Genomic DNA, 25,161 nt, shown 5'->3' with positions numbered 1-25,161 from the left:
CTCCTCCTCCTCCTCCTCCTCCTCCTCCTCCTCCTCCTCCTCCTCCTCCTCCTTCTCCTTCTTCTTCTTCTTCTTTTTAAATGTTAACAGCAGTGCTAGAATAAATAGCTAAAGACTCTGGAAACCAAAGCACACACTCTTTTATACAACTTGGAATAACGTTTTTGCAGTCCACAAGTTGGAATAACACTTTTGCAGTCCACAAAATAGAAACCCTTAGGAGAAGGAAGGGTGTGTGCATATTTGTCCACACAACAGATTGTCAGTAAGAGAAAGGAAGCTGCTCTTTCAACATTTTAGAAAGGCTTAAACCATAATTGGATTTTCATATCAATTTATTACCATGACACCTTTATAGAAAGGGCTCTGTAGGTGACCACAGATGGTGGAGGAATTCAGTTCAACTTGTCTGAGAGACATCTTAGTTCAGGATGTGCTCATCATCTCATGCCTGGATTATTCAATGGTATCTCATCTCCTTCTTGTTTGTATTTCCAGTATTTAATTTATTGTTGAATTTTTCATCTCCTCCATTAGAATGTAAGTTCCATGAGGACAGATACTTATTCACTGCAATACCTAGAACAGCATTTAGCACATAGTAGATGCTCAAGCAATAGGTGATGAAGCATAAAAACCCAAATGTGAGCTTTTAAATATTCAAAATGAGGATAAATATATATTTAGGACAGCTTATGGCCATGAGACCTGTCAATGCAATGTGCCATGAGCTAGCTGGGATGCAGGTTTTATTAACATCATTGCCCAGGTTGGGACATAGAAATCTAAACTGAGGTGGGAACTGGGCCAGATGTGTGGCAGAGTTGTGGCCCAGGGCTGAATCCCACTGTTGTGATTGTGCGGGCTTTCTCTTTCCCCTCTTTATAGCCCTTCTTTCACACTTCACCAGAGCAAGAGGATTTCTGTGGTTATCACCTGCAAAGAATCAACAGCCAAGGATACTGCAGGGAAGTGTCCCCTATACATTCCAACCCCTACCCATACCCTGCCATGCTTTATTTTTCTCTAGCACTTCCCACCGTCCGAATGCTGTATAGTTTATTTATTTTTAGGTTTATTGTCTGTCTCCCCCAGCTAGAATATAAGCCCCATGAAGACAGGGTTTTTGGTTCACTTTGGTCACTTGCTTTTGGTTTGCTTTTTATCCCCAGTGCCTACACTTCCACTCAATATACAGTAATACATATTTGAAACATAGAGCTGTTTTACATATTTCTCTAAGAAAGAATTAGGAAGAACTCTTAACTTAGCATTGTAGCATCATCAACATACTAACAGTGCATCAAATATTGGAAATGCAAGTTTTGAACACTATCTTAGCTGGGATTATAGACACCTGCAATCCCAGGTGTCTGTTATGATGATGGCGCCCATGCCCCTGAGTGAGGTGCTGCACGCTAATGCTCAGAGGCTGGCTGTGATTCCAGGGAGGGTGCTGGTCCTCAGCCTTGCTCTGCCGCCCTGATGATTCTTATGCACATGCTCCCGTTTCTCTAAGTGAGAAGAGAACAAATACTGCATACCTGAGCTTTCTTAATTGAAACAGTCAGAGGGATGCTGTCCTCTTACTCTTTGGAGAGGTGCCTCATTTTTCCTTTCCCATAAACCTCAGTTCCTCCCAATGAGCTGTTGTCATATCTCTTTTCTCTGGAGGACTGGGTAGAGTTTTTGAGTCCCTCTCAATTGCTTTTTTTGTTACAGGATCTTCCAGTCATGGAAATAGGGCTGTGGGTGTTCTATAGACCCCTGATGAAGCCTCATAGGGCTCCTTGGGTTTAAGCAATTGGGTCATGACTGTACCTTCGGTCCCGACCAACAGTTTTTCTATTGCCAGCCTGCTAGATGATGACAGAAAGGTGTTCTATGCTGCATTTTTGAAAAACTGAGAGCAAGAGAGCAGGTTTTACTTATTCCTTGGCATTTATTGTCACAATTATAATTATCTAATCTCATATATTTATTTTGCCCAACTATGAGGTAGTCGGTATAATAAATTTTATGCTTATATAACACTCCATGAAGATGATGATGCTTTTTTGCATTACGTAAAGTAATATTATTAATGTAAAGGCAAGAGAATGGCTATTAAGTTAATAGACTGCACAACTATTGTTTTTGTCTATGCAGCAAGCTTCCCATCCGCCTTACTATGCTAACAGACTCTACTCCTCACCCCAGCATAGTACAGGACTGGCCAATCACAGAATTTACCTTCCAGGCAGTAAAAGTTAGTCTCGAGTAGGGTATGGATCCAAAACAGAAGCATTACAGCCTTTCATTGACGTTTCTGTATTGACTGTGGGAAAGGGAGGCTTTCTTTTCTTCTGGACTTTCATGGGGCTACCATTGGATCCATTTCGCACCTCATAGAGAAGACCTTTTTATGATAGGAGGCAGTGAGGCCAGTGCTCAAAAGGAAGCAGAAAAGATGGAGTGGAAATCCCTGGGTCAGTTCCAGTAGATGTGTCTCCAGTTCTGTCAGCTATCCCAGCTACATGAGCTAGTTAGACTCTGTTTTTGCTTAGGATGTTTTGAATTCAGTTTCTCTGAAAGAGTCTTAACTAATACCCTATTGATGTACAGAGAAGTTAAGTGACTCTTCCAACCTACACAGCAAAGATGAGAAAAACCATAGGCAAAAAAGCCTGGGCCTTTGGTTTTAAATTTCTTATTTAAGCCCTCTCTGTGTTTTCTTTCTATTTAACTGAATTTTAAAATGATATAATTAGTGTTCTGGCAACATGGGATTACTCAATTAATATTTACTGAGTGTCCATTAGGTGCCAGTCAGTTTGCTAAGCCCTGGGTTTGCAAAAGTAAGTGAGATACTTACCTGACTTTCAGCAATTTGAAGGCTAGTGGCAGAGACTTACATGAGTACCTGGAGGTGATGAATGTAGTTCCAGGGGGATGCGGGGGAAACTACCTCTACCTGGGAGGGCCAGAGAAGGTGTTACAGACTACAGTGAATTGTGTATTCATTCTAGCAGACTCATCAGAGTCATAAGGAATAAACTTGCTTAGACTCTTTTCATTAATGTCAGCCTTTTGCAAAAATGCGAAGAAACCTTTTACAAAGGTGAGAGAAAAACAAGGAGTCTTCCAGGCAGCCCATAATAAACTAGTTGAGATTTCTGAGCTATTCTTATGGACTACTGGCAAAGCTGCTTGCACTTAATTGAGACATGGCTTGAGTTCTAATGAATTTTCTCTATGTTCATCACTCATTGAGAAGTTCCCAAGGAGAGAACATGGTTGGGTCTATTTGCTGTCATGCAACATGGAGCTATTGGAGAGAAATCTCCCCCGTCCCCTCAGAAGTAGTTGGCCCCTGAATTGGTCTGGGTAACAGGATTACCTTCTCCTGCTAACCAATGCCTAAGAGCCTTACTTTCCTTAAAGGTTGATGTGTGGTATCCTCTTGCAGCTCATCTAATGCAATATTGAGAGACAGATAGAAGTTTAGTCATGAGAGGTGATGCTGGAAAGGAAGGCAGGGGCCGGGTAGTAATACATGACATTTAAAAATTTTACTTTTTGTTTTACTCAAAATTATATATGCTCATAGTTTGAGGAGGTGAGTAATTGAACACATTTTACTATACAACAAAAAAGTGCTGTGTTCTAGGTGTTCTTTCATATCTTCTAGAGAAATATATATTTTTTTATGATACATATTAGTTTTAGAAGTTTGTGTTTTATCCTTTCAGTTATAAGAAATTGTTAAAAGATGTTAAGCTGGAGAGTAACAAAATTAGATTTGAATTTTAGGATTGTAATTCTGGGAAAAGGGTGGAGGACAGATTGGAGATGAGACTCGAGGCCTGGAGACCAGTTGGGGAAGATGCCTGATTTGGGGTAGTGCTGCTGAAGATGAAAGAACAGGGGGCATGTTTGAAATGAGAATTGACAGAACATAGATTTAGAGCAGAGAAAGAAGAGTAGTTGTCTTGCAAGTTCTTTCAGCTCAGATGTCTCAGTGAATTTGGTGTTATTTGCCTCATTAGGGACTATGGAGATTAGAGCAGGCTTCGATAAAGCAGAATGATGAACTTGGGTGTAGATATGTTAAACTGGTAGCCTCTGGAATGTTCAAGTAGCTATTGGTGATGGCAATATGGAGCCATGGAAAGACCTTTGGCCTGGAGCGGTGGGTCTGAGAATCTTGGTTCTTAGTTAAATTCTTGCAAGGAGATGACCCAGGGAAGAGGGCATTGCCTGAATCTTACCAGAAAAGCAATTCCAGAAGAATACTTTAAAAAATCATTGTTTGTTTCCTCCAGATTACATGTTTAGTGTATTAATTGGTCCTTTTACTCTCCCATTCAATTGGAATTGACAGATCGTTCAGCATATTTTTATTGGGTTTCCATTATGTACTAGGCGCTAGGAGCTTCAGAAGGGATCTGAAAATATCAGAAGAAAATCCTTACCATCAGGAAACTTAGAATATATTGAGGGAAACAAGATAGTTCTCATACATGTGAAAAGGTTAAAAATCAACAACAAAAGAAAGGGCAATAGTTAATTGCTGACTAAGTGATAGGGATGCTACATGCTAGTCTTCAGAGAAAGGAGACATTTGTGTTTGAAGGACTGTTTTTGAGTCTTTCTTTTCTTAATAAAGATCAAGTTAAATCTCTCTGAAATACATTCTTAATGTATACTAAAAGTGAAAAAATGTGAATATCAAAAGGGGTAAGTAGATTCTCACATTTACAGTGAAGTTTTCTTTACTTGACTACTCATACAGTTTACTAGTACATCATCACTTGACTATTCTAATTTGGTTATGCTAGTGTATTAGTTAATTACAACTCAATATTTAGCAGCAGAGTGCTTAATATTTTGACTGAGCTTTACAGCATACCTCTGTCAGTTGGGAAGCAGCCCTCAGCAGATAGGTTTGCACATTACCATCTCTAGTTTTCAATCTTTAATTTTCTTTGGCTCACAGAAGACTACTTTCCTTGGTTTCCATTTCCCCACATGGAAGGAAAGTGTTTATAGGACCTATCTCCTGGCTTTTTGAGAAACAACTAAAGAAATGATTGTTATTAGGTTAATGCAAAAGTAATTGCAGTTTTTGCTATTAGTTTTAATGGCAAAAACTACAATTACTTTTGCACCAACTTAACAAATATAAGCCACATTAAAATAGACTGTGACAGCTTTGAGAATGACCATCATAGGTTTCTCACCAGCAATAAAAATGAATTCTACAACAAATGCAACACTTTATTTCTGGAGGAAGTGTACTGAATTTATGTAAAGTGTTGGTATTCTTCAGGCTTTTATTGTACTCTTTATACAGAGTCCTCTTGACAGCTGTTATTAAACAAAATAAATGAGTCTTAATGACCGTAAGAGAAAGCTAGATGTTCCTAGCTTGTGAGATTATGAAAAAACTTAGAGAATAATTCCATCCAGAAGATATAAAAATTGATAATTTTAGGTAATGAGTTTTATTTATATAGTTGAAGGATACACATCCATATGCAGAAAATTCAGTCATTCATTCACTTTACCAAATATTTCTCAGGTACTTACTGTGTTCCTGGTGCTGTGCTAAGCACCAGGGAATTAGTGGGAAACAAGATAAAGGCTCCCTCCCTCGGGGAATGTTCAGTAGAGGAATATATTAAACAATATTTCCATAAATTTCTACCTACTGTGACAAGTGCTGCAAGAAGTCCAGCACAGGAAGCTGTGAAAACATAGAAGAGAGGACCCAAACCTGGTCCAGGATCCAGACAAGGTTTCTCTGAAGAAAAGACTGATGCTGAGACGTGAAGATTATGTAAGTACTAGTTAAGTAGAGTTAGGGAAACGTATTCTAGGCATTTAAGGCCTGGGATGTTTATACCTGCAAAAATCTAAAGACAAGAAGGAGCATGGCCCCTCTGAGAAAATGAAAGAAGGCCAAGAGGCTGCAGCACAGACTGGAAGGAGGGGAAGGCTCCAGACACAGCTGGAGAGGAGCCAGGTCCGACTTCATCCACCAGGAGGCCTCAGCAAGGGGAAGCCGTTATCAGTAGGCATGGACGTGAGAACTTTTTAGGAGGTAGACCCAACAGGACTTGAATATGGGGGATAAGGAAGAAAGTGGAATCAAGATCAACTCACAGGTTTTTAGCTTGAATCCCCAGGTTCTATTTTTTTAGATTAGGATCACTGAGGGCGGAACACGTTTGCAGGTCTTGTCATGGGTGGGAACAGAATGAATGGGGGGTAGAGAGTTTAGTATGGGATGAGTTCAGTGTGGGACATACTGACTATGAGGAGAGATATGGGGAAGGCAAGAGCAGTTGGGTAAGTCTGGAGATTAAACAGAAGGTCTGGAGATATAATCTACAGCCCAGCAAAGTAAGCAGAAAAATTCTGTGTATATCTGAATGATGCCAAATTAATATATCTATAAATTTTATAAGTAGAGAATACAGTTTAGTGTGACCCCTAAATAGTCTGAAGGAAGGTTTCAGAAGACCAAAAATTTATGTATATTTTCTCATTGGCATTTACTTTTTCAAAATATTGGCATTTACTTAGGCCAGCTAGTAATGATAACTTTACTTGAAACTTAGATTGACTACTTAGTATCATGCCCATCACAACATAGGTTTGGAGCAGAGACAGAAACCAGTATGGTCATTCCCAGTATTCCAAGGGCAGAAAGAGGCCATGACCCTGGAAGCCAAATGGGATGAGCCCTCATCACGGACCTTCTGGGAGGTAGAGGGCACATGCCATGGGGTTGAGACCTGAAGCCTGGATCCTAGCCCGCTGCAGAAGGGCCAAGTGAAGCTGGGCTGCGTGGAGGCTCTCTGGGTCTGGCAAGAGGCCTTTCTGCAATTTAGGTTCCATTAAGGGGGCTTGGCCTCCCTGTGCCTGCTCCAGAGGTGCCTCCATGGATATGGCTGGGCCTTGTCTCCTGGAACAGTCCACAGTTCTGGCCACAATGCTCCCTCACTGCATCACCTCTGCCCATTCATGCCCTTTCTCTTCTCTTTAAGGCCTTCTATCTATTTTTCTACCCAAATCAAAGGACCCATTGCAAGGACCCAGTATTCAATGTTCTGCCAAAATACAGCTTTCCTTTCCCTTAAGGCCACCAGAAGAGCGATAATTTAGACAATCAGTATGAGAGTGCATGGAGCATTTTGTCTGAAAGTCACAATTGGATATCCAAAGACCATTAAACTGTTGTTTATCCAGATTCCAAACAAAGAAAATGCTTAAATAACCAAGACTTTTCCTATACTCTAGAGATACATCTAGTAAACACGGTAGTGAAAGATTAATCTTTGAAAGCTCCTTCCAGATGTTTTAGGAGTAGTTCAAATTCAGACTAATATCCCGGCACTTATTTTTGTCTGTCTCTCAGACTTTTCTCTAAGGATGACCCACAAAAGTTTATTGCATTTAGTATACCATTCCATGTGGGTGTCACTGGAAACCCTGTCTGCTAACTGTGAGGAATTATAAACACTTTCATAAATAAGGTCTTGCCTAGCTCATTAGTGAAATAGAAGGATTAATTATCATAAATCAAGCCTCATAAATGTTGTTTCAGAACTGCCATTCTGCTACAAAATCACTGACTGAAATTAGTCATTGGTAAAAAAATGAAAGAATCATTCAAAGCACCAATTTCTGGGGTATTTGGCATAGTTTCAGCGAAGGTAACTACTATAGCTCAGGAAAATTTGCTTTCAATGCTCATCTGATTTCAGTTGACAGAAGAGCTCAAAATGGTCCCAAGAAATGCATCTGCTAGTTGGCATTTTTTTCCCCTGTATTTTGGACAATGGGCTCATTTTGCCATATTTAAATTGTTGAGATTTACAGAGCGTGTGTTCAGGGAGGCTTACACAGATGATGCTACTACAAGATAGGATTTTAGAGGAAATAGGAAGGACTCATGCTCCCAAGGAGCCATGGCACTGACTCAAATTCACCTGGAATTGTAAATGACCAGCAGCTGCTTTCTGCCAGGAGTCGGTTTTGATAAGAGTTGGGAGGAGGGGCACAGAGTGGGGACAGGGAAGGAGCACTGCAGGAGTGGGTAGGGAAGGCTTAGAAAAATTAGACTGACATTGAAGTGAAACTCAGCAGAAGATTACAGTTTTTGTTCTGGCTAAATCTACAAGGGGAGAAACAAAGTGGAGGATTGAAACAGCTCTGTGGATAATTCAATTAGAAAAAACCCTACTCCTCCCCTAATTACAGGGATAGATCTGTGAAGAGTGAGATTTTGTCTTAATCCTTTGGATTTATCTCTACTTTGGCAGTGCCATCACAGATATTAAGAAATATTTTTGCTTTTAGCTTTTCTCATTGATGTTTATTTAAGTAGGAGACGGGCTCCCAGGAAGAAGGTCGCAAAAATCGCTTCCATTCCCACCCACACAGTTTTGCAGTACTTATAACACAGCAAGTGGTTGTAAATACGTGAATAGAGGACTAAATCAGTTATGCAAAAAACGTACTACTTGGGCTTCCACAAGCATGACATTTGCTTTCTATTTTCTTTCTCTAAAAACCTTTCCCTGTTTTTTCATTGGTGCCACTGATTAGCTCATTGCCGGCTTTAAGCAATAGACTTTTAGCTAGAAGGAAAGGAAATTGTGTTTGGTTTACTAAAAAAAATCTTGCCTTCCAAAGGAAGAATTCAGCTTTCTATGGGGGGGGGGGGGGGCGGTCCCATTTGGGGCTTCTCAAATAGTAGTCCAAGTGCTGGAATTTTTAACCCAGGCTCATAAGAGAAGCAGGCATGAGCAGGAGATTTGATTTCTGTGTCTGGCCAGCTGTCTGCAGGCAGCCGAGGGGATGTGGAGGGAGAACAGTGAAGAGAGGGGCTGGCTTTGGGAGGACAGGAGCCCTGGGGCAACCTGGATCTGCCATGTGAGTTGGTGTAGCCCCAGGTGGGGCTTCCTGTGGGGTTGTTTAGTTTGGAGTTACCTTCTCCTAGGTTTCTCTACTTTCCACTGCCTGGCCAGCACTAGGTAGAAATGCCCTTGCTTTTAGGAAAGAGTAAAAAATTGACTGTCTTATTAACATCTCTGCTTCAGATTTGCATTCTCCCATTCTTTGGAGTCACCATCCCCAGCCGGAAACCACACTGTCAAAGCCTTCCTTCATGTGAATTTGATCTCATCACTTTTGGCTAAACATACTGGAGTTCTTTATCTGTGGGAGCTGGCTATCTCTGAATATAATCATCCTTTTCTGAGAGAATTCAATGACAGTATGAGTCTGTAGAACAATTTTCTCTACTAGAAAACCTAGCTAATAAATTCCCTAGAATTTTTGTTTTTATTAGTTGTTTTTCTTTCCTAATGGTTGGGCTGTTCAAGGTAAAAATAAGGTTTTTTTTTTTTTTTTTTTTTTTTTTTCATTTTATAATCTTTTTTTTTTTTTTCTTTTGGTCTTGCTTTGGACCTTTGGCCAAGCAGGAAAATAAAATCATTGTGCACATGGAATTTCATTTCGTAGCTCATCAGTTAAATATTCGAGCTAGTAAGACAGGAGATTCTCTTACTCTGTTATCTCCTTTCTCACCCCTAAATATTCTTGTGGAAGGTGCCAAGAGACCACCAGTTTATATATATATTTTTCTCATTAGCATTCACTTGTTCAAAATGTGGGAAAGGCCAGAAAGTAATGGATAGCTTTGCAAAGTTAGTTTTTAATACGTGCATCATGGAAATGAAATCACTGGTAGGAATGAGAAGAAATGTACAAAGACTTTCCATTCTCAGTAGCATGTAGATTAATTCATACAAATGATGTAAGAGACCCATTAGAAGTTTCTAGAGATATCCAATTCTTCTCAATTTGTACCCTGCATGCCAATGAAAAACAAAACCAGAGGATCAGATGATCATTCAGATCCTCACTCATTTCATGGTTATTTGTGACATTTTATCTCAGTCCACTTTCCCATGAGTGAAACATGTGATCTGTAGTCGTGAGAACCTGTAGTTAACTATATGAGCCTTGCTGTGCATTTTATGTTTATCTGAGCCTGTCTTTTAATGTCCTGTCCCTTGAGGGAACTGAGGGCTGAGAACCAAGCTTTCCGAGGTGGTCTGTGTGTCTGCCGTCGTAGTGGTCTCTGGAGAAAAGAATGGAGACAGGATAGGACTTGGAGAAGAGTGAGTCATTGTTACCCAGAAACCCTGGAGAACGCTGAAGGCAGAGCTGGAATTCGTATTGTGTGTATGCAGTTGTTGCGTATTCAACTTCCCATACCAGGAAATCTTGTGCCCAACTGGGAGGTATCTTTCTGTCAACTTAGAAACAGAGCACAAGTTATGGTTTTTCAAAGCCAGCTTGTTAGAATATTAAGCCTATTTATAAACCTCATTATTGCAGCACCCATATGGCTCTTGCTCAAAGATACTCACTTTAAAAAAGTGAAAGACTGCCAGGCGCTTCATAATTTAGCATCAATGTTTAATTGACTCTCACTTATCCAGGCTATTAGAAACGATTTCCAAATCATCTGTTTGACTTTGGAGTACTTGGTGCTTACATTTGACTGCAGGTGTGCCCAGTACTCTGGGAACTCCTAGCCATCAAAGAGCAAATAAAGACCCTTAAAAGCATCCTTGCTCCCACCTCACTGTTGTTTCTTGCTGTTTGCCTGCTTGTCTTTACTCTGCCCCTGACTGTGGACAGAATCACCCCTTAAGCTTGCTTAGTTTCATTCTTTATCTCCCTGACTGAGGGCAGGAGATGGAAAATGAAGTTCAGAGTCTAGAAGCTTCCGCTTTATGACACTGCAGTGGAGAGCTTTGGGGAACCTATTTAAATATTGGAGGCCAGTGCTCTTTGCCCTTTAATGATGCTCCTGTTTCAAAATCTGCCTGTCAGGATATGACCAGCTGGCTGTAAATGCACCGAAGCTGTTGAGGGGGGTTTTGGGGTTCATTTCCCCTGTTGTGCACAAGTGCATGCACACATACACATGCATCATTTAATACTTCTTGCGTAATCCGCAGTTCCATTGAAACATTCTGGACGTAAATAGACATTGATTTTCAGTGAAGACCAGTGGTCCTTTAATTTACTTATGAGCTAAATGAGTATGGGTTAATCAATAATTCTAGTCATAGCACATGAGATCTCCACATTGAGTTACAACTTCCTGAGACTGCTTAAGGATGTTGTGTAAGCAAGTCATTGGGCTCAGTTTTTAGGGAGTTATTGATAAAAAGGACTTTTTTTGAAAGATAATTTTAGGTATTTCTAAGGATTATTGTGATACCCAGTTCATAAGTACCCAGTTTTACTTTCTTTTTTCCTGACTTTTGGGCAATGGCTCAGCTTTGACATTTGAGAGGAGTGTGTGACTCTGCTAGGTTAAGTGGGACATTGCTGGGGTGGGTGGCAGGGTATACAGGCAGGCACAGGGCCCTTTAGGCATGGGAAAAGCTGGGCAGTGTTTCAGCTCATCCCCCTCTTAGCAGAACTGAGATTAGCACCTGCTTTCTTTGTGGTTCAAGTGTTCCAAGATAAGGAGAATTGAGAGTATCTAATTTTTCCATTCTAGAAAAGCAGTCTTCAACCTTTTTTTGTGACTTTTATAATCAATGAAAGACTTTTGATCAAATAAGTTTTGAAAACCTACTGAATTATAATGCCATTATTATTTATGCAGTACTACTGTTTTTAGTGCAGTAGCTGACTCTTGAGCATTTCCAGGATGCCCAGCACTATACTAAATGCCCTGCATTCATCATTACATTTAACTCTCACATCACCCTGTAAAGCAGGCACTGCTGTTACCCAAATTTCACAGATGAGGAAACCGGTGGTTGGAGAAGTGATATAAGTTGCCAAAGATCGTGCAGCCTGTCAGATACAATAAGTTGGAGAAGGGATTTAAGCTCAGGCAAGTGATCTTAACCAGTATGCTGTAATGCCTCTCCTTAGAAAAACAGAAACAACAAACAGATGAAGCCGTGTGTGTGTGTGTGTGTGTGTGTGTGTGTGTGTGTGTGAGAGAGAGAGAGAGAGAGAGAGAACAGTAGAGCTCATTCCAGGGGACAGACGTTGCAAAGCACCACTCTAGACCTTCTTTGAGGTGGTGTCCTCAGCCTGGTCTTGTAAAGATGCCCTTGCCTTCTCTCTCAGCATAAAGCTGGCCTCTCCATCTCCCATCCTACCAACTTTGCCAGGTCCCAGAATACAACAGCTCTTTGTCATTCTCTACTTTCGACATTAGCTTGGTCTAGCTACATGAAATCTTGAGGTTTGTAGTGTGTTGTTTCAAGTTTCAAAACATTATAAATTTAAATTAAGTTTTAGAAACAAATTTTAAAAGCAGGCCAGGAATGGTGATTCACACCTATAATCCCAACACTTTGAGAGGCCGAGGCAGGCAGATCACTTGAGGTCACGAGTTCGAGACCAGTCTGGCCAACATGGTGAAACCCCATCTCCACTAAAAATACAAAAATTAGCTGGGCGTGGTGGTGTGCTCCTGTCATCCCAGCTATTCATAGGCTGAGGCAGGAGATTTGCTTGAACCCAGGAGGAGAAGGTTGCAGTGAGCCGAGACTGCACCACTGCACTCCAGCCTGGGCAACAGAGTGAGATTCCCTCTCAAAAACAAAACAAAACAAAACAAAACAAAACAAAACAAAACAAATTTCCTTTGTCTTTCAGATTTGAGTCAGGGTTTCTGTTGAAGTTCTTAAAAATAGAAGGCCAAGAATAAACTGTTTTTTTTTTTTTTTTTTTCCAGCTCATTTCCTGCATTTGGGTGGCCAGAACGCAGTATGTTTTATTGTTATTAATTTTATTTTGGTTTTGTCTAGTGTCTAAGTTTCTTGGTAGTATCTTTTGCCTTCTTTGTATAAATTCCTTAATTTTCTTCAAAGGCTTCAGAATTTGCCTTCTTTCTCAGCCACTTTAAGGTTCTGTATCCTTAGGTAAGTTACTTAATCTCTCTGAGACTCACTTCTGTCAGCTGGAAAGTGGGTAGAACCTCTCAGGGTTTGTAGGAGTTGTAAGTGAGTTAACTTGTGTAAGAGGAATGGAACAGAGGAGGTGCTCAACAAATGTGAGCTCCCCAGCCTTCTAATTGCTTTCCCCCTGTGTGTAGGAAACCACAGCTATGGTGGATGTCCTCACTGCTCATTATAAATCATTGAGCAGTGATTTATAATGCTCAATGATTATAAATTTTTGCTACAAATTGCTACAAGGAAAAAGAAGAAAAAGAAAGCATTTTTGATTAATTTTTGGGTAAATGCATTCATGAATTCAGTAACAACATATTGAGCAGTTGCCATTTGCTGAGCACTATGTGTTAGACAAGGAAGAAACACTAGCAGATGTCAGGTAAGCCATCATTCTTCCCACAAGCATAACAGATCATGACGATGAGCAGTCATAAGTGCAATGTGGTGGGTAAGCTCTGGCCACTATGGTACACACAGAAGGAGTGTTACCCAGTTTGGGAGGCCCTAGAAGGTCTTTGGAAGTGATGTTTCAGTTGAGAACTGAAGGATGAGTAGGGCTCAGTCAGGCCTTACCAATCTTGCACATTCAAAATAATCTGAGAGTTGGATCTTGAGTAATTTTTATGAGTTGCATTTTCTCTTGTGCTTTAAGAGCTAACCTCCAAACCCCATTGTAAGATGACACCATTTGGGTTGATTTTAGGGCTATGTCTAGATGGGAGAAGATTGAAGGGGGAAACTTTACAATATCTGAAGCTAGGAATATATCTGTGAATGTGGAGAGTGTCAGAAAGGTGAGTTGGACTGAAAATCAGACTTCTGGTCTGTCTTTCTTTGGGTCTACGAGATGCACAACCCGTCTTTTGATGTGTATGGATGACAGTTGCAAATAGTTCATTTATTTAGCCAACCATGTGCCAGTTAATGTGCATGCCCTTGGGATAGATATAGGGATGCATATGACAGACCTCTGACCTCAAGAAGCTCAGAACGAGGGACCAAGGGGCCTAAAAGTCTTAGAATGCCTCTTACATGGTAGGCACACTACATGACAAATTTAATACATTATCTCATTTGAGATCATCTCATCCATTTCATAGATGCAGAAATGAAAGCTTGATTTAGCGCAGAGCTTGCCTGAGGTCTCACAGCTAGTGAGGGTGAAGTTGGGTTTTTGAGCCAGGTCTGTCACACTCCAGAGCCCTGTTGCCTTTCCACAAAATCACAGACGTGAGACAATGCAGTGCCATGGAGAATGGTGTCAGAGAGGTTTCAGCATGTTGTGGGAGCACAGAAGAGGGTGTGTAATGTGGCTTCTCACAAGAGGTGACCCTCCCCCTGGGTATCATCTTTTTCTAAAATATAAATTTTATTACTCTTCCCACTTAACTCTGTCCTCAGCACTTGCCAGCCTTGTTTCCTGCTACCTCACTCTATAGTCCCTGCTTGCTGGGCTGGTTTGAGACCATGAGGCATGCCCTCTGTTTCTGCTTGCCGTGTACTTCCGTATTTCTTCCTGCTGACATTTCACTCATCAATCAAGACTACCTCTTTCACAAAGCTTCCCTGAGCCATCCCTTGTATTTGCACTTTAGGTGCATGTCTTAACTTCCTGTTTAGAATTTGCATTCTTTCAGAGAGGGGATCCTACAGAGTTATGAGGATTAGCAAAGTATATTAAGTGCTTATTGCTAGTAGGTGCTGAAAATGAAGCTTTTCTTATTTTTGTTTATCTTTGATTCTTTCAGAACTCCAAGCAGTGCCTTTATATATTTCCTTGGCAAGTGCTGGGAGAATTCTGTGGAAATCAATAGCAAGGGCTCTCTTCTTCTGACCTCCGGAGATACTGTCTGCTGATAGGATTAGTTCGGCTTCTGAGTAGAGGCTAGGGGCATTCTTTTCCAACTGCCCCCTTGCCTTTGGACCCTGTATACGCTCAGTGGGTTATTTTTTTCGTCTTGCCAACTGTGCCTTATATCAGTTTATTAGACTGCTGTGCTAATGAATCCAAGGGCACAGGTCACACCCACAGATCACTGTGCTCCCTGCCTGAAGGTGAAGCTTCTGCCCTTGGCTGCTGCCTGGAAAGTGTGAGCTGTCATTGGTGACGGGGTCCAGGTGCGAGAGAGTGATCAGTGCACATGCATCACAGCTTTTGGGGAGAGTATGAGGTAAACCACACAAAGAACTTGCCCTTGGGGAGCTCACATTCTGGTGAATTATCTCATTTATTTCTGATAACAAGGTCTCAGAAGAGGGGCTCTGATTCTTCCCACTTTATATACAAAGAAACTGAGGTTCAGGGGGATTTAATAACTAGTCCAGCATTGTAAAGCTAAGTGCTAGAGCCAAGATTGGAACATGGGTAGTTTGCTTGAAAGGCCAAGCCTTAATCCACTGTTAGTCAACCTTCCTCCCTATTATAGGTGATATAATTGAAACATGGAAATATCTCTATATAGTCCTGTATTTGCGTATATCTTTATATGTAACTATATAGGTGTATCCATATTTTAATATTTTTTCTATTATAATACTCACTCTTTAAAGAAAATTTGGAAAATTCATAAAACTAAAAAGGAGTGATTTATTATCCTACTACCCTGGCGTCATGGTTGTCATTCTTGTGTGTCTCCTTTGAGATAAATAGATATCAGTACATACCCAGTCAAGACCACACTGTAGGTTCTGTGTTACATGCTGCTTTACACGCCTGACACTGCCCTGTGTGACTTTATTTTAACAGAGATGTAACAGGTCCTAGTGATTCTCAATTTGAAACCTCTTTAGTTTACAAAAAAATATGGTGCACAGCTCTCCATTAGCAAATCAATGGTTTGCTTCCTGGGTACAGTGACTGTAATGGAAGTGCAGGTGTGGAACTAAGGTCTACTGGGAAACATTGTACTTCCTGGATATACTACAAGGAGATGGATTTTCTTTCCCTAGCACTTCCTCTCCTCTAATCCCCTCCAGTGCTGAGCCTATTGAAACTCTTTCAGGGGTCTTCAGAGTCTACAAAAATTGACCCACACATGAAGAACATTGGGATATTGGGACAACATACATTTTATGGCCATTTTCCCCTTGTCTGCCACTATGACCTAGGTCAGAGCAGATGTTACTAGCTTCATGTGATAGATTAAGAAGCCTGATGCACAAGATTTGCCTAAGGCTAAATGACTGTAAATAGCAGAGGTGGGCTGGAACTGGGTCTCTTCTGCTTCCTGGGGACGGTTCCTAATGCTGGTTCCTAATGCTCTTCTCAACATTTGCTTCTAGACTTTCTCATTGTCCCTTTCCTCACTTCTTTTTTTGAAGACCTTATGTCTCATCTCATAGTTTAGCTACATGCTTGCACATTTACATTAAAAAAGGCACATCCTTAAAGAGACCTCAGTGAAAGATGTTGGGGATAATAGTAACAATAGTGACAACATAAATAACTGATAATTATTCACCATTTAACCCATTTAATATGTGCCAGACAAAAGAGATGTTTTGTAAGTGTGTGTTCATTTACTCTGCAAGAACCTCATGAACCTGGTAAAAGAAGGATTGAGGTTTGAACCTAGATTTTGTGGTCTTTAAAGCCTGACCTCAACTAAAATGCCATGGAACCTTCAAAAGGAAAAGGGAGGAACATGGGAGCAGAGCCACTGAGCTCTTGGGATGCTATTTTTTACTGTAAAGGCTTAGGTTCTGTACTTCTGACTACAATGTAACACAGCATTCCCAAACTTTTAACTAAGCTTTGAAACCCATAAGCTTCACAGAGAAACCCCCCTAAGAAGTGTTGACCTCCATGCCCATCCCCACTGAAGTAATCCCTTTCTTACCCACTGCCTGCCACAACCCTTTTCTGATATGTGTTTATGCCTCTTTTCCTACAGGAGGAAATATAAGAAAACGTCCCAGAGGTAAGAACATCTTTCTGAGCTGCAACTGGTTGATTCATTTGGGGCCCAGCTCTTCACAAGTCTGGGTCATGGTGGACTGGAATTGTAATAAACAGGCTCTTGGTTCTTTCTCCGCATGTTGCCTGCTTCATCTCCAATCGTGACTGCTGCTGTAATTAAAAATTGATTGCAGGCATCTAGTGAGGCACAGTAGGTGGATGCCTTCACATGAGAGTGGATCCTGTGGGCTCAAAAGCCCATGTTACTGCCATGCTGTCTAGAGATTTTCCTAAAACCTTGACCAGAGAGTGATTGGGCTGGCAGGGACTGAGGGTTTATGGATGGGGAGCACAAAGCGGTCTTTATATGCATGTTTAGTTTCTGAATTCTCCTTTGTCTCAGACTCTCCTTGCTGATTTGCCTGATTTGCTGACAAAATGCCGTTGAGTTCATAGCACAGGTACAGATTCCTTTAAGGGCAGTGGCAGTCTTTTGATTTGACTGTGGAAAGGGTAATTTTAACTAGAATGACATCTGTCATCATCCCTCATGTGCACAGCCTGCCTCTGGGCTGTGCTTTGCAGACTCTTTGGCATAAGGTGCCATGAAGGATCAGTTGGTCACTGGCCCTGACCTATGTGGCTATTAAACATTGGACTTAAATCTTCCGTATTTATAGTTCAAAAATGACTTGCCAGGTTTTTGAGTATATGGCCTCCTAGGTCCAATGGGAAGCCCATTTTTCAGTGCATATGTGATTTTCATTCCCCATTACAGTACCCGTTGACAGATGTAGTTTGCTGACTTGGTGGAACAGCATGTATATTTGTGCATGCACATAAGTTGTGACTATGGAGAGGGTGAGTGGATTCTCTAATAATAGAATAATGAAATGAGCTTAGGAATTGTCATGTACTTCCTGGTGGAATTTATTCATTGGTTTATCTTTTAAAAATTATATATATCTAAAGTGTATGATATGTTTCCTTGTATATATATACATACGCATAGTGAAGTCATTACAGTTAAGAAAATTAACATATTCATCACCTCACGTTGTTCATTCATTGGTTCATTTTGTATACACTGCTTTCTGTTTTTTACAATGATTTCTCACAAATTTGATTGGACAATAATGGCACAGATGGTCTTCCATGACCTCTTTTGTTTCTCCAGTGTCATCTCTTGCTACTTCCAACCTCTATCTTTATTCTCTAAACCTTAGCTATGACTCTCCATCAAAGTTGGGATTCTAAAGGTCCAGCTGATCATGGATGCTTTCTTAGGAAGAGCTTTCATAAACTTTTAGTAAGCATATTATCTTAGGCTTATCTAGGGGTGTAGACCTCATGTGTGTTAGGCTTTTCTTGAGTTAGGTGGTCCATAAGATTATAATGGTGCTAAAAAATTCCTATTGCTTAGTGACACAGTAGTTGCAGTAACATTGTAGTACAATGCATTAGCTTTTCTATGTTTAGATATATTTAGATACCCACATAATTATCATTGTGTTATGGCTGCCCACAGTATTAAGGACAGTAGTATGCTGTACAGGTTTGTAGCCTAGGAGCAATAGGCTATACCACACAGCCTAGGCATGTAGTAGGCTATACCATTTAGGTTTGTGTAAATACACCTGATTTTCACACAATGCCAATATTGCCTAAGGACACATTTATTATCATGTAACTCCATTGTTATGTTCTAGAATATTTATTTTTTATTGGGAAGAATTTGGAAATAAAGTTGCTTAGACCTTTTGCTCACCAAGCATTTGAAGCCCACAATTCAATCTAGAAGGCCTGTGTCTGCTTTCGTTGTACTTAATTGGATGTTATGGAATTAAACAGATTACATGTGGATTAAAAAAATGATTAATGTAATTAAACTTTGCCAGTAGGTTTCAACAATGGCAGTTGTAGCTGACCACTTTAGTTTCGCCTTTTCTAATGAGCATCGTCTCACAGTAGAGATTCCTGTGTTGCATGGTCTCCTCCAGGGGTGTCCAATGGAGAGAACACGGTCATGAGTTCTAGTTTCTGCTTCCATTTGGGCCAATAAAGCCCCTTCCTCATCCCTCTTTTATTCTTATCACTATAGACAGAAACTAAAAATCATGGCTTCAGCCTGCCAAAAGCCTAAAATAAAACAAAACAACAACAACAACAAAATAAGGTGGGCTGAGCAAACTTGGGTCCAAAGGAGTGGTACTATAATTTGATATGCAGCATAGAGTGCACCAGTCATTGAGAGGAAAATGAACTAAAACTTTAAAGCTTCCTGGAGATTGCTGTACTTTTCTAAATATAGTGAGCTTGTACAGATGGCTAAACAATTCTGTCTTGTTCAGGTTCGTTGGACTCACGGTAGTAATTGCATGTGAACCACTGAGCAGGATGTAAATTAATCACTCAGATTAGAGGGCACAGTAGTCTTCAGTAGTAAAAAGTAATTTATCATTTTCACATGTACTTAACCTGGAGTATGAGGTGCTTCAAAGTTGCCTCAATTTTATTTTAAGGAGAGAGACTTAGACAGTGAGAGGAAGTTTTACAAGAGAGCTGCTCAAACCTGTCAAGGTTCAAATTACAATGTCAATTTTGTTTTGAAAGTGTGTTTTTTGCATATCTGACGTGAATGCTGTTGCATTTTTTATTTTGTCACTGTAATGAAAAATAAGCCAATTGCATTGAACAAGCTTTATTGAAGTCATTTAAAGTGTGAATTAATAGAGGATCAGTTTGAGCTCTTCTAGTTTTAATGAGATACGTATTTTTATATGAAGTAGATCCATGTGCTTCTGATCCATCACTGAATTACAAACCATCCTCAACTTAGTGGCTTAAAATAACTTTTATTCTGCTCATAATTTTGTAGGTCAGGAATTCAGGAAGGACTTGGCTGGCTGGTTTGAATCTGATCCACCTGGTGTCAACTGGGGCTGCTGGGGATGGAGACTCCACTTCCAAGATAGTGTCTTTGGTCACATGTTAGGAGTCTTGGTGCTCTTTGTTTCTTACACTCTCCCTCTTTATTTTTTTCTCTCTCTCCCTGTCTCCCCACATGGCTTTTGTCCTCCAGGGTGCTTCCATCTGGCTTGGACTTCTTACTACATGGTGGTCTCAGGGCAATTGCACTTACCTGGTTTCTTAGGTCAAGTGTTCTAAGAGACAGGAAGTAAAAGCTGCTAGTCTCTTAATTATGGCCTGGGTCCAGAAGTGGGCACAGCATCACTTCTGCTGTGTCTTATTGGTCAAGCTATCACTGAACCTACCCATTCAAGGGAATGGAACATAGACTAAATCTCTTGTTAAAAGAAGTGTTAAGAAAATTTCCAGCCTTCTTTAATCCGTATAGCAAACCTTCAGCCTTTTTCAGAATAATCTTGCTTGAGACCTTCTCTGGGGATCTGTAGATTTGGAGTAGGTGGATTCCTCATTTGATGAATGGTAGACAATTTTGAATCTATCTCGACACCCCCCCGTCAAGTAATGGTCTGTTTGAATGTTTGCTTGCGTACTTGATGGTTTTTTTGGACTGGGAATAGCTGTGATTCCTTTTTCGAGGTAGGAATAAACACAGCAATGTGGACTTAACTGGTGAGTTTAATTCTAACTGCATTTATTCGGCTGGAGTTAATAATTAGTCAAATAAAGTAGGTGGCTTAATATAGGAAAACTAATTGATATAAATGTTATATTAAAAACATTTCCAAATCAACTTCCCCGTGATTTGGATATCAAGGGGAAGACAGCCCAGGATACAAAAATAATCTACATTTGTTTATAGTTTTCTTGCTAACTTTCATTTTATTTCACTTATGTATTTGTTTACCTATTAAAACCTTGTTAAAGCAAAAAAATCCCACAGCTTTCAAAGTAATTGTCATCCTACTACAACACAATTGAGGCAGTTACCTTTCTTTAAGTATTTCATAAAGTATGAGGCATATTTTGATAGCCCAAGGGAATGTTTTGATAATAGTGATTCTACTGAATCTCACTCTTAGCATTAAGGAGAGTATACTAATCTCTTCCAAGACGAAATTTCAGTAGAAAGAGTGATTTCGTAAGTCCTCTTTATCGGGTTTGCAAGGGAATCAATAGGTAGTAGGTAAGCCTCTCCTTGCACAGAAAACTTTATTGCATTGGGTTTTAAATCCATATAATTAAGGGGAAACCATCCTTTTGCTTGTGAAGGAATCTCGTTCATGAGGGTCAGTCATTACAAGAGATTTGCAGAAGTTGTGAAGTAGTAATTTGATGGCTAGAGAGGATTATGCAGTAAACCCGCTTACCCATAAATTTCTCATCCGGTTTCTTTTAATACAGCTTCACCTTCAAGTTATCAGGTCTGGCTTGCAGAAGTTTATACCTTTGAGAAATACCTAGAAATAATCAAATACTTATGGGCTGCCCTTGAAGGAAGGAATTGCTATCAGAGCCGATGTTGCAAGCTGAATCTCTGATAGAAGTGCTTCCAACACACATACTCTCTCTCTCTCTCTCTCTCTCTCTCTCACACACACACACACACACACACACACACACACACACACACCCCTATTTCAGTATGATAGCGGATGAAGAAATAGAGGCACAAATTAAAGACATATCCACAAACCTGGGGGAGTTCTGCAGACACACGTTCAATTTTCATGTGTCTGGATTATGGCAATACTTTGGTCAGAATGTTTAGGAGTTGGAGTTGTGACTTAAAAAAGCCATACCACGTAGTGAAAAACCTCATTAGCAAGAACGTTTTTATCGCTTCTCCGCCTTTTGGCTAAGATCATGTGTAGCATGAATGTTTTTATTTATTAATCATAGCACCGTTTAGATAGTTTAGGTAGAAGTTGTAGCTCTTACTGTATCTGATTTATTCATTTTCTAAATCTAGACATATTTCTGTGAGTAACTTTAGCCAACGGTGTCTCTCATGTTTTGATAATCATATTATATTGATAGTCACATGCACAGTACTTTACAAAAATCTTCCAATTTAACAAAAGTTTATTTAATACTTACTATAGTATATTGCCATATAGTTCAGTAAATACTGGAAATAACAACATATGTACAAATGCCTCTGTTAATAGGTACACAGGCTTGTAGGTGAGATACAGGTGAACAAAATATAATAAAATGCGGTGAATGCTACAATAGATATAAGTATTGAAGGTCATTGGGAACAACCAGGTCTGTTGGGAAGACACTTACATTATCGTATACTCTTCTCTCACTAGATTACAAAGTGAGCCCCCAGTATTGCTTATTAATTCTGGTGCTTGAAGGTATGGCCATACTGAAGTCTAATAGGATAACCCGGAATCTTTTCTCCTTGTTTTCTTCATGTTTTCAGTTATTTTAAAAATATATGTTTTACTGACTTTTAATTTAGGCTTTCTTTTTGTTTCAAAAAGGCAAATGTCTCAAAAATATTCTAGACACTAGGAGGAAGATGGCCCAGGATATAGATGTGTGCAGATAATTGATAACCTGGATATTGCACATATATAATAGCATGGCCTCTATCTGTGGCAAGGCAAAGCAAGGAGTTATTTTTTTCCGTGAATGTCTAATATGTTATTTCACTTGGATTTTGACATGGCTCAGTAATCACACTTGATGAACCCAGTAATTGATTAAATCCAGCAAACGATTCCCTTAGTCAGGCCTGCCCATGTTCGGTCTTCATGAATCGGCATATCTAATAAGTCATCAACAACAGCCACCTTTGCTGGTAATAATAGATTGCCATGTGTGAAGGGTGGGAAGGCGAGTGGTTATCACCCTGTGGGAGGCTGCCTTCTAAGTAGCTGTATCCTAGGATGGGATGAACTCTGCCCCTGTTGAACTCTGCCCCTGTTTCCTTCCCAGGATATATTAAGGCCCATTGGTTAATTCCGAAGTTCTTTCAGCATCTTTGAAATATAATTGGTAGACTGTTGTCCCCTACGTTTGCAGTTAAGAGTGGCAGCTAAATAACTTGTTGGGAAAATTATCAGGGGCGACACAGGATAAATCAAATCATACATTTTTGCATACTTAACGCACAACCAATCCTGCATTCTCCTTCTTACTTGGCAGTATTGATTTTCAGAGCCTAAATGGTAACATCAGGGACAAGAGGCTCTTCCAAGAGATAAATCCTTTTACAAATATTTTCCTATATTTGTGATGACCAATACAGTCTCAAAGTAGTAAGAACAAGGGCATCAGCCATGAGAATGTGTCCAGTTTACATTCCAAGATTGCCACCTGAATCAGGGTGACTTTATAGCAGCCACAGTGGTCTGGTTAGAGCCCCAGTCACAGATGGATGCTGAGACTTAGCCTGCAAGGATAAGTCCTAGGGCAGTTAATGTGAGAAAGGGCCAGCAAGCACTACAGTTTCAGGTGAAACATGGCTGGGGGTAGGGGTAGGGGAGTGATGGAGAGTCTACATAGTTTTGATCAGAGTTGAGTACAGGCAGCCATCACTCATTCACTCCTTACTCAGTCATTCACTCACTTACCCTGCTAATGCATCAGCAGGAGTCTGGGGGTGGGGGCAGAGGTGGGGGCAGGGGTACAGCATAGGTGTAGGGATCTAGGCCCAGAAAGGCTGTTTAGAGGCTTTAGCCTGGGAACTAGGCATGGGATGAGAGGGTGCTGGGATGTAGTAGGCATAATATCTCAGGCACCAAGTCTGGGTGGTGTATCTAGGCACCAGTAGCAGGAGTGACCTTGGCATTGAACTGTCATTTTCTGAGTCAAGAAATTGAGCTGTCATTTTCTGAGTCATCTAGGCACAATTCATTCATCTCTTCCATCTTCCTTATGTCTGATAATTACTACCTTTCTTCCATTTATCCAGTATCAAAACTTTTGAGCCCCTTTGTATGATCTTCTGTTGGGTGTTTCTTCAACTTTAATTTTTTATTCTTCCTCTGCCCATGATCAATGGGTCTCTAACAGATTGTGGACTTTTCCTTTACATTACTTTGCCTCCCATAATCTTGGTCCAGTCTCATTGCCTGTCTCTTAGAGTATTGAGTAGCCTCTTTAATCTGTTTCTTTACTCTGGTTTCTTCATCTTCTCCATGCTGCACACCTACGTCTGATTACTTTCTCCACAGTTCCTCTGATTGTGCCCTCTATGTTTGAAAAATAACAACAAATCTCCATCTGCTTCCTGTTGGCCGTTAAATGCCTGTCTTCTTGTCTTGGATTTTAAGGCTCCCTACAATTGCTTCTACCTAAACTTTGCTGCTTTGTCTGTTACCTCCTTCCATTCACCCTAAGTTCCAGTCAAGCTGAACTCCTTACTGACTGTCATATTTGCCTGATTTTTTTATGATCCTTTCTTCTTTCATATTCTTTCCAGTCCTCTAAATGTTCTCATTTTTATCTGTTGAAAACCCATCTTTTCTTCAAGATCCAAGTCAAAGACCATCTCTTTCAATGGAACCTTCTTAGGTATTTCCACCTAAAAGAGTTCCTGATTCTCTAATTCTGTATAAGTGTTAATGGGGTACATGCCATTCTTTGTGGTATCACTGCTTTTTTTAAGTGGGGAATATGCTCCCCAAAAGCACTGGGCATGACAGGTGTTTATTAAATATGTGTTGACTTTAATCAGATTGGGATCCTTCATATATTTTTATCATGAGTCAGAACTAACATCATAGTTACCAGGTGGAACTGTGGGTAAATAAGTTTGGATTGTGACTCATACTTTCAAATGGTTTTGCAGTTCACTGCATACTCTCACATGTAGACTCTTATTTGACCCTCACACTGGCCGGTGTAGAGGCCTGTGAGGTCAGCAAGACAGGTGGCATGCATGGCAAGAACCAGTAACTACATAATTACTTTAATCATTGACTCTGCCTTTCTTTTCTTTGTTTAGTCCCTGCAACATGGAACTCAAGTTTGGGTGGAAACACTAAGAGTATTTTAGCTTTAATCAGTGCCTCAATCTCTGTGTTTCCTCTACTCAAGCCGTTAATCCTAGAGGTGCTCAGTACAGTATCAGATGTATTTGCTCAGGGTAGATCATTCTGAATATTTGATAACTGTGGTTGTGCATCATTTGGCTGTTCGGTGGTATTTTGCCAAAATGGTTTTGAGAATAAGTTTCTTAGACTGCCTAATAACACTGAAGTGCGTTTTCAGGACTGTCAATAGCACTTATGCCTGGGCATATCAGGGTGCTTCAAAAGTTATGTCCAGACTTAAAGTTACCTGAGGAGGCAAATCTGTAAATCCTTCCCAATCCTGGTG

At 40.3% G+C, this 25,161-nt stretch overlaps 1 protein-coding gene across 4 annotated transcripts in view; it reads left to right on the top strand.

Moving 5' to 3' along the window:
* Positions 1-25,161, top strand: part of PDE1C (phosphodiesterase 1C) — a 579,473-nt gene that overhangs the window by 227,041 nt on the left and 327,271 nt on the right. For 3 of the 4 annotated variants that reach the window (XM_023186041.1, XM_023186042.1, XM_023186043.1), the window contains exon 3: positions 16,889-16,915. The exons of the other annotated variant lie outside the window; for it this stretch is intronic. In XM_023186041.1, coding sequence (XP_023041809.1) covers positions 16,889-16,915 — 27 coding nt within the window. The remainder of the gene's footprint in view (positions 1-16,888; positions 16,916-25,161) is intronic. 4 annotated transcript variants of the gene reach the window in all.

This window comes from Piliocolobus tephrosceles, chromosome 8, assembly GCF_002776525.5.
Source record: "Piliocolobus tephrosceles isolate RC106 chromosome 8, ASM277652v3, whole genome shotgun sequence".
NCBI classification, from domain to species: domain Eukaryota; kingdom Metazoa; phylum Chordata; class Mammalia; order Primates; family Cercopithecidae; genus Piliocolobus; species Piliocolobus tephrosceles.
This window is presented reverse-complemented; position numbering and strand designations above follow the sequence as displayed.